This window comes from Schistocerca gregaria, chromosome X (assembly GCF_023897955.1).
Source record: "Schistocerca gregaria isolate iqSchGreg1 chromosome X, iqSchGreg1.2, whole genome shotgun sequence".
Classification (NCBI taxonomy): domain Eukaryota; kingdom Metazoa; phylum Arthropoda; class Insecta; order Orthoptera; family Acrididae; genus Schistocerca; species Schistocerca gregaria.
This window is the reverse complement of record NC_064931.1, coordinates 776,200,035-776,210,825: the sequence shown is the minus strand read 5'-3', so window position 1 is coordinate 776,210,825 and position 10,791 is coordinate 776,200,035. Positions and strand designations below refer to the sequence as shown.

Here is a 10,791-nt window from a genome sequence, read left to right as displayed (position 1 = left end):
TCAACACCTGCAGCACTTACCCAGAAGATTATGCCATAGGAGAGAACAGAATGGAAATATGCAAAATATGACAACAACATTATTTCTCTGTCTACTAACTGATGGAGAGCTCTTAGTGCAAAGCACGTTGAGCTTAGTTTCTTGACCAGCTGATCAATTTGTTCTTTCCATCTTAGGCGACTGTCTATCTGGATACCTAGGAATTTTGTATGTGTAGTTTCATTAATTTTGTGATTATTATCATGTATTTCAGGAGCTTTATTTTTTATCTTTTGTCAGAAACTGTATCATATAGGTTTTTGAAAGATTTAAGGTTAGGCTATTCGCAGTGAACCATTTGTACTAGAGACTGTCATGGCTGTATCCTGCATTGTGGAGTTGCGTCATTTTACGAGGATACTTGTATCATTGGCAAACATTACTATTTCTGTTCTGTTGTTAATTGTGATTGGTAGATCATTAATGTAGATCAGGAAAATTAATGGCCCAAGAATTGAGCCCTGCAGGACTCTATACTTCATATTTCCCAAGTCTGATTTTAATGCTGTACCTGTCCCCCTTAAGACAACCCTTTGCTTCCTGTTCTGTGAGTATGATGCTGACGAAGTCAAAGATTTGCCTTTAATGCCATAATGTGGAAGCTTTTTTAAGAGTGTGTTGTGATCTGCACAATCAAATGCGTTGGCAAGGTCACAAAATATCCCCATTGGATACCTTTTGGAATTTAGTTCACCTAAATTTCATCTGTTATGTTAAATATAGCTCTGTCTGTGGAGGAGTCCTTACGAAAGCCGAACTGTGTAGGAGCCAGTAAGCCATTTTGTGTAGTGTGACTATAAATCCTATCATAAACTATTCTCTCAAATACCTTTGAGAATATTGACAGCAGGGAGATGGGTCGATAGTTGGAAATTTCATCCCTTGCTCCACTTTTGCAGATTGGCATCACTACTGCATGTTTTAATCTATCTGGGAACACACCAGTTTCCATAGATTGGTTACACAAATAGCACAATATATAACTGATTAAGTCTGCACATGATTTAAAAATCCTACTTGATATGACATTGTATCCACGGGAATCTGAGTTTTTGAGTAATTTTTTGGTTTTTTCAATTTCTTTAGGGGTTCTACTTCTGAAATGAAGTGCTACTTTAGATGTTACTTGAATGTGGTTAAGTGGTTCAATAGCTTCTGTGTGAGACTGTTTGTTATTGTTCACTGTTTTTTCAGCTATAGAAAGAAAAAAAATTCTTGTAATCTGAGGCTGCAACTTTGTGTTTATTATTATCAGGTTTTATGTTCCTATTTGTTTCAGTTTTTATGATGTGCCATATGGTCTTTATTTTATTGTTTCAGTTGCTAATTTTTTGTGCATAGTGCAACTTTTTGGCATTCTTTATTACACTTGTTAGAATTTTAGAGTATTTCTTGTTATGTAACTTTACTGCTGGGTCTGTACTAGTCCTCTGTTGTACATAAAGATCTCTCTTTTTGTTACATGATATTTTTATGCCAGTAGTTAGTCACTCTTTCCTTTTACTACAGGTTTGTTTGATTTTAATCTGTATTTGGGGGGAAAGAAGCTTCAAAATGTTTAAGGAATAAGTTTATTAATGAGTTGAACTTCTCATTCACTGTGTCAGTCTGGTATACTTCCTCCCATTGTTCATGGCATAAACTACTTCTGAAGAAGCAAGTAGATTCAGCATTTATTGTTCTAACATGTTTAAATTTGTTACAATGGCCATGTGTTGTTTTTCTGCTGGCAAGTTTTAGGGTTGTCAATCAGGGTCTTGCAGTGCCCATATACTCTTGTTGGGAATGAGATCATGAGGAGCAGATTGAAGGTTAACACTAGTGATTCTAATAGTTTCTGGTTGTTATTTTTTGTGAGCAAGTTTATGTTAAAGTTGCCACATACTATGACATTACTATTGTTTCTATAAAGTTTAGTAAGAACTGTTTCTAGCTGAGAGAGAAATTATTGAATTTCTCCCATAGGTGACCTGCAAACTGTTACCATGATCAGGTAATCTGTTTTAAGCTCTAATTTGACTCCACAACATTCAAACTGTTGTTCAATACAATATTTAGATACACTACTGGCCATTAAAATTGCTACACCAAGAACAAATGCAGATGATAAACGGGTATTCGTTGGACAAATATATTATACTAGAATTGACATGTGATTACATTTTCATGCAGTTTGGGTGCATAGATACTGAAGAATCAGTACCCAGAACAACCAACTCTGGCTGTAATAATGGCCTTGATATGCCTGGGCATTGAGTCAAACAGAGCTTGAATGGCGTGTACAGGTACAGGTGCCCATGTAGCTTCAACACAATGCCACTGTTGATCAAGAGTAGTGACTGGCGTATTGTGACGAGCCAGTTGCTCGGCCACCATTGACCAGACGTTTTCAGTTAGTGAGAGATCTGGAGAATGTGCTGGCCAGGGCAGCAGTCGAACATTTTCTGTATCCAGAAAGGCCCGTACAGCACCTGCAACATGCGGTCATTATCCTCCTGAAATGTAGGGTTTTGCAGGGATCAAATGAAGGGTAGAGCCATGGGTCGTAACACATCTGAAATGTAACATCCACTGTTCAAAGTGCCGTCAATGCGAACAAGAGGTGACCGAGACGTGTAACCAATGGCACCCCATACCATCGCGTCGGGTGATACGCCACTATGGCGATGACGAATACACGCTTCCAATGTGCGTTCACCGTGATGTCATCAAATACGGATGCGACCATCATGATGCTGTGAACAGAACCTGGATTCATCTGAAAAAATGACGTTTTGCCATTCGTGCACCCAGGTTCATTGTTGAGTACACCATCGCAGGTGCTCCTGTCTGTGATGCAGCATCAAGGGTAACCGCAGCCATGGTCTCCGAGCTGATAGTCCATGCTGCTACAAATGTCATTGAACTGTTCGTGCAGATGGTTGTTGTCTTGCAAACATCCCCACCTGTTGACTCAGGGACTGAGATGTGGCTGCACAATCCGTTACAGCCATATGGATAAGATGCCTGTCATCTCGACTGCTAGTGATACGAAGCCATTGGGATGCAGCATGGCAATCCATATTACCCTCCTGAACCCACCGATTCCATATTCTGCTAACAGTCATTGGATCTCGACCAACGCGAGCAGCTGTGTTGCAATATGATTAACCACAATCGCGATAGGCTACAATCCAACCCTTATCAAAGTCAGAAACATGATAATACACATTTCTCCTCCTTACACGAGGCATCACAACAACATTTCACCAGGCAATTCTGATCAACTGCTGTTTGTGTATGAGAAATCGGTAGGAAACTTTCCTCATGCCAGCATGTTGTAGGTGTCGTCCCTGGCACCAACCATGTGTGAATGCTCTGAAAAGCTACTCATTTACATATCACAGCATCTTCTTCCTGTCAGTTAAATTTAGCGTCTGTAGCACGTCATCTTCGTGGTGTAGCAATTTTAATGGCCAGTAGTGTACATCTATAACTTGTGACATAATAGTATTGTATGTGTAAATTGCCACTCTGCATTGTCTTACGTTGCTCTGACAGTAGGAAGAATCAACTTTATATCTATTTAAATGTTTTTCAGTTAAGCAGAGCACATCAGGAATAATTCTGTCTGTGTCAGCTGTTTCTTGCAGTGAAAGCAGCAGCTCTTGTTTTTTATTCAAAAGACTTCTTATATTCTGATGAAATATTTTTTAAAGAATATAGCTTATCAATTGTATTCTTAACTGGGTCCTTAATGCTAGTTTTCACACAAGTTAAATTATCAAAAGTTACAACATTTACACTGTGCTCTCTTCTGTTCTTTAGCTTTATTGGAGTGTTGACTGTTACTGGAATGTGTTGCTGTGGAACAAAATCACTATTTTTCTTTTCTGTGGTTGGCGATGAAACAAATTTTGTCATTACTGTTGATTTTGTAGTAAAACTACTGCCTGTGCTTCTTTCAATTAGTTTTTTGTGCTAGGAACCTTTTCCCAAGTCTGTTCAGATGAAGCTCATGTGAGGTATGCTCATCTACTAAAAGCATACACCCTCTTTCAGTATCACCTAAAGCATTAATATTTGCAGCAGTAATTTTCTGATTGACCCTCCACATCCTGTACATGAACAATATTTTCTTACACTATGTCAAAAATTATTTAATTGCTATCAGTCTCTTACATATCAGTATTTACATCAACAACTGCCTGTGCTAACACTAGATCAACATCAATAATAGGTGCGTCGAGAATGTCACTCATTACTTCCACACACTCTGCTTGAATATCCTTTCATGTGTTAAAATTTGTGGCAACAGTTCTTTGACTTATCCTGTATCATCAGCCTCTACTTTATTCACTTCATTTGATTACCAAATAACTCAAATTTCATATTAAAATTTTCTATTACATTTTCCTTTTTCTTTAATAAACTGTTTTGCACTGAATCCACTTCATTACTTACACTTTCCATACTATTGTTCCAATCTGATTACATACTGTCAACACTCTCTCTGATACTACTTATCTCACTGTAATATTAGTTTATTTTAGTACACATGTTCTTTTCCTGTGTTTTGATTCTGGTTTTCAACTGTCCCTTAAACTTAATTATTACCAGGGGTGGAGGGGGAGGTATTTTGGCCCACTTTCTTGAAACTATTGTTACCTATTCAGTTACTTTATATTTTAGAATTCTGGAAACTTTTTATTGCCCTTAATGGATTCTTTTACCAGATTATATAAAGTTTTAAATTTTTCAGTTAAACTTAGCCCATAAATTTAAGTCCTTGTAGTAGATGTCACTTTCCCCAGTGAGTGTCATATTTAATATTTTCAGGTTCAGGAGATTACTTATACATCAATATCTCTTTAAAAAGTATGTTTGTGTAAAACTTAACAACAGTTAATGAATTTTACATTTTAATTTTTTTTGCCTTGGGTATAAAGTACAGTCCTGTATGTAGCACACATTACTGATACTGCTGAGAGTGTGCTAAAAGATATTTTCTGATTTTGCACCCTACTTGCACATGAGTATCTCTCTGAAAAGTATGATTTAATATAAGTCAACAAAAATTAATGAATTTATTTTCAATTTTTTTTATAGTGGGCATAAAGTACCTGCTTGGCCCCCCTCCCATTGGTTATGCACATTATGGAAAATGTGTTGTATTGCTAGGATTAAGTTGTTCATTCTGACTAAAATGGTTGATCACAGTGAATAAACAGGAACACTTTACCTGGTGTTGTCTTTATATTGGATGCTACTGTCAACTATTATTCCTTTCCCCCTCTCCACATCATCTGCTAGGCACATTGTATATTGCCACATTGACTCAACTTGCTGTGTTGTTTATATCTGTGCTGGACCATGCTGGTTGGCTGCTGTGCCCCAGGGCATATTGTATGTCAAGCTCATGTGTCCAGTTGCAGTTTCAGAATTCACAGTTTATACAGATAGAGGGATGTGGTTCTCTCATTTTGCAAATCTTGAAGTATTATCACAGTAGAGATGAAACTTCATTGCAGCATGATGTAAAGTGAGAGACAATGAAAGTAGGAATGCTCAAAACACAACTGTAAATATTGTCACCAGAATTTATAACACCATCCCATAACTGGAGTTTGCAAATTATTAGCAATTTCAGGTTTAATATTTACTAGTTCATCCAAGATTTTAAAACAGAAACATATTACACAGTTTCATATTCTTCATTTGTTGTGTGTATTAATTCGGGGTACAGAATATAACCTTAACCGACACAGAATTACGAAGTGCAGACTTTAACAAAGACTAACATATAGAAGATATTCATGTACTGGTCAGTCAAAAGCTTAATGTGATCTGACACAGAGATGTTACCTGTATGATTTCCAGGTGCAGACTGCCAGTTTTGGTGGATGGGTAACTACACTCCTGGAAATTGAAATAAGAACACCGTGAATTCATTGTCCCAAGAAGAGGAAACTTTATTGACACATTCCTGGGGTCAGATACATCACATGATCACACTGACAGAACCACAGGCACATAGACACAGGCAACAGAGCATGCACAATGTCGGCACTAGTACAGTGTATATCCACCTTTCGCAGAAATGCAGGCTGCTATTCTCCCATGGAGTCGATCGTAGAGATGCTGGATGTAGTCCTGTGGAACGGCTTGCCATGCCATTTCCACCTAGCGCCTCAGTTGGACCAGCATTCGTGCTGGACGTGCAGACCGCGTGAGACGACGCTTCATCCAGTCCCAAACATGCTCAATGGGGGACAGATCCGTAGATCTTGCTGGCCAGGATAGTTGACTTACACCTTCTAGAGCACGTTGGGTGGCACGGGATACATGTGGACGTGCATTGTCCTGTTGGAACAGCAAGTTCCCTTGCCGGTCTAGGAATGGTAGAACGATGGGTTCGATGACGGTTTGGATGTACCGTGCACTATTCAGTGTCCCCTCGACGATCACCAGAGGTATACGGCCAGTGTAGGAGATCGCTCCCCACACCATGATTCTTGGTGTTGGCCCTGTGTGCCTCGGTCGTATGCAGTCCTGATTGTGGCGCTCACCTGCACGGCGCCAAACACGCATACGACCATCATTGGCACCAAGGCAGAAGCGACTCTCATCGCTGAAGACGACACGTCTCCATTCGTCCCTCCATTCACGCCTGTCGCGACACCACTGGAGGCGGGCTGCACGATGTTGGGGCGTGAGCGGAAGATGGCTTAACGGTGTGCGGGACCGTAGCCCAGCTTCATGGAGACGGTTGCGAATGGTCCTCGCCGATACCCCAGGAGCAACAGTGTCCCTAATTTGCTGGGAAGTGGCGGTTTGGTCCCCTACGGCATTGCGTAGAATACTACAGTCTTGGCGTGCATCTGTGTGTCGCTGCGGTCCGGTCCCAGGTCGACGGGCACGTGCACCTTCCGCCGACCACTGGTGACAACATCGATGTACTGTTCAGACCTCACGCCCCACGTGTTGAGCAATTCGGCGGTACGTCCACCCGGCCTCCCGCATGCCCACTGTACGTCCTCGCTCAAAGTCCGTCAACTGCACATACGGTTCACGTCCACGCTGTCGCGGCATGCTACCAGTGTTAAAGACTGCGATGGAGCTCCGTATGCCACGGCAAACTGGCTGACACTGACGGCGGCGGTGCACAAATGCTGCGCAGCTAGTGCTATTCGACGGCCAACACCGCGGTTCCTGGTGTATCCGCTGTGCCGTGTGTGTGATCATTGCTTGTACAGCCCTCTCGCAGTGTCCAGAGCAAATATGGTGGGTCTGACACACCGGTGTCAATGTGTTCTTTTTTCCATTTCCAGGAGTGTATTTAGACTAGTGTGAGAACACAACGTGAATTCTGAAACTACATAATGCTTTGAAATTTGGCTGGTTTAGATGTTGCTATTCTGCATGGATTCTAAGACTTTACTATTCTTTGGTTAATAAAAATGTTTGATGTTATTAATTTTCAAAAGCATATGGAACATTTTTATTACAGGTCATCTGAAATCCCCTATTTACGAGTATGGCAACAACCTTAAAATAAATATATTATGATCCAAAATTATTCATATTCTTAATTATTAACTGAATTAGATAGTGAGAGTGTTGTCTGAATCAGAAAAGATACAGCAATAAAATTATATTGTCAAAATTCTGAATCTTGCTGTTATCAAAGCATAATAGCTGATTGACATTTTGAGGGTCCAAACCTTCAATGTCAATTATTTTGTACATTAATTGATTACAGGCAATTACAGAACATGTTCTGGAATGTGGGAATATCTGCATTTGAATGAGTGGCAAAAATACCTCCTGCACTGCTGATTTGCTCAAATTGTTTTTCAGTCATATGCTATTGTCATAAACTCGTTTATCCATAAGTTTTAGTTCCTCATGTTTATAATAAAGACAAGTTAACATTGTGACCAGGAATATAAATATAAACAATTGAAATATTTGTTTGAATGAGGTTTTGTATAAATAACATTTTGACACATTCTCATACATATAACCTGTTATGTGTGCAACTGAATTAGATACACAATGAATATCTGAAAAAAATTTAATTATTCTTGAGAGTAGATACGTAAAAGTGTGTTTAGATACCAACTTGCTATGTCTCACCTTCAACTAAGATAAGCAGTACTCTTTGTAATGTTAGAGATGAGCTAGGTCTCTGGAAGCCATGTGTATATCACATTCTGTGTGAATGTGGCAAGTCTTACGTTGGGCAGATCATCAGAACAATTGAAGAAATATGGAAGGAACATCAGTGACATACCCAAATAAGGCAACCAAGTAAATCAACTGTACTGTCTTGAATATAATCATAAAACAAAATATGATCAGACCAGTATTGTTTTGAAAACACCAAGTTTCTATGACAGTATAATTAAGGAGTATATCAAAATTAAGATAGCAAATAACCCAATAACCATGCATTAATTAATGGTTGGGGTCCTGGTCCCAGTCTGTTAACATCTTGCTGGCAATCACATCCACTGCAGCTGTAAAATGTTGAGAGAATTCATGTTTCACCAAATAGTGTGAGTTCTGAGAAACAAAACAGCATCAAAGGGCACACTGCACATCAAGGATTGAACTTTGCTATAAATAGCATCCTGATGTCAACTATAGTTCAGAGTTTGGTTGGAGTCCACATACCTGAAGAGGAAGGCTGAGTTGATCATAGGGGTATTGTCCATATAATGGAAGCAAATCAGCAACCTTTAAGTACGTAAATGTCTGTATACAGTTTCTGATTGTGTAAAAGTCATGGATATATAAATGCAACTACTATGACTACCACTATTACTACTACTATTACTATTACTACTAAATGACCTAAACAGATGTTAAGCAGAATTGGTGAAAGGCCACAACTTTGCCTACCATCCCATCAACTTTAATTTCTTCTGTCATCTCATCTCCTATCCTTACTTTGACTTGTTGTATCATACACAGTTTGCTTATCAGTCTCCTTTCTTTCCAGTTAACTTCAAACTGCTTCACAATACCTAAATACAATCAAACTCTATTAAAGGTTTCTTCCAAGTCAACAAAAACGTCTATCTTCCTCAGTTATTTGTAACAGTCCAATTGCATCTTTTGTACCTTTATCCCTTCTGAAGCTGAACTGTTTTTTCATCTAATTTGCTCTCAATGATATATTGCAATCATCTATTCTTTATTCTTAGTAGAATTTTTCCTGAACTAGGTATCAAATATATTGTCCTATATTCCACACTTTTGTTAATTTCTGACCTCATATGTAACAGTTTGTAAATGTTGTGGTTGTTCACCATACTATTGTTCTCTGTGTTTCAGATTTACAACTAATTCCACAAGGGATTTAACTACCTTTAAGATTCATTATGAAACAGGAAGAACTACCACCAGGATGGGGAAAACGTTTCAGCGAGAGATATGGACAGTATTATTACTTTAATAAATTTAACTATGAGAGCCAGTGGAATCTTCCCAGCAGACCTGCTGCCCCAGAACCAAGCAGTGGCCCAGAAGAAGTTGAATGCAGTCATTTGCTTGTGAAGCACAGGCACTCAAGGAGGCCATCTTCTTGGAGAAAGAAAAAAATTACACGCTCCAAAAAGCAGGCACTATGTCTCATCAGGTTATTTAGTGAGTGTATTGCAGCAGGAGTAGCATCATTTGCAGAACTGGCACAGAAGTATTCAGACTGCAGTTCAGCTAAGAGGGGTGGTTACTTGGGCACATTTGGTCGAGGTGTTATGCAGCAACCATTTGAAGAAGCTGCATTTGCTCTTAGAGTGAGCGAGCTTAGTGGACCAGTCTACACCGAATCAGGGATTCATATTATTTTACGTACGGCATAGGAAGAGCAGCTATACACTGTGCACACAAACATAATTTTATTCAGAATATATTACAATTGTAATCCTGCTGGACTATGATGTAAGCTATGAATGAAATGTAATAGTTTAAAAACAAAGATTCCAAGACTTACCAAGCGGGAAAGCGCCGGCAGACAGGCACATGAACAAAACACACAAACACACACACAGAATTGCTAGCTTTCGCAACCGATGGTTGCTTCTTCAGGAAGGAGAGGGAAAGACGAAAGGATGTAGGTTTTAAGGGAGAGGGTAAGGAGTCATTCCAATCCCGGGAGCGGAAAGACTTCCCTTAGGGGAAAAAAAGGACAGATGTACACTCGCGCACACACACACACACACATATCCATCCGCACATACACAGACACCTGTGTATGTGCGGATGGATATGTGTGTGTGTGTGTGTGCGCGAGTGTACATCTGTCCTTTTTTTCCCCTAAGGGAAGTCTTTCCGCTCCCGGGATTGGAATGACTCCTTACCCTCTCCCTTAAAACCTACATCCTTTCGTCTTTCCCTCTCCTTCCTGAAGAAGCAACCATCGGTTGCGAAAGCTAGCAATTCTGTGTGTGTGTTTGTGTGTTTTGTTCATGTGCCTGTCTGCCGGCGCTTTCCCGCTTGGTAAGTCTTGGAATCTTTGTTTTTAATATATTTTTCCCATGTGGAAGTTTCTTTCTATTTTATTTACATCATCATTAAAATGTAATAGTTTATAAGAGTGACCTCAGTTTTACTTGTGTAATTCGTTACTTCAAGAATATCGTAACAATATTTTGTAATTTGAGGGACACTATAATGATTTTGAAAGGTAAATGTCATTTTGATGTGGTTCCAAGGTGTAATGTTTCAGTAAAAGCATTTCAGTGTTACTTCAAGGGTATGATTCCG

The 10,791-nt window shown here is 39.4% G+C and overlaps 1 protein-coding gene across 1 annotated transcript; it reads left to right on the top strand.

The window, feature by feature from the left end:
* Window positions 1-2,136: 2,136 nt before the first annotated feature.
* LOC126297797 (peptidyl-prolyl cis-trans isomerase NIMA-interacting 1-like) lies at window positions 2,137-9,887 on the top strand. The gene is made up of 2 exons (XM_049989004.1): window positions 2,137-2,153; window positions 9,401-9,887. The coding sequence occupies exons 1-2, from the start codon at window positions 2,137-2,139 to the stop codon at window positions 9,885-9,887; spliced, it is 504 nt and encodes a 167-aa protein (XP_049844961.1).
* The last annotated feature ends 904 nt before the right edge of the window (window positions 9,888-10,791 follow it).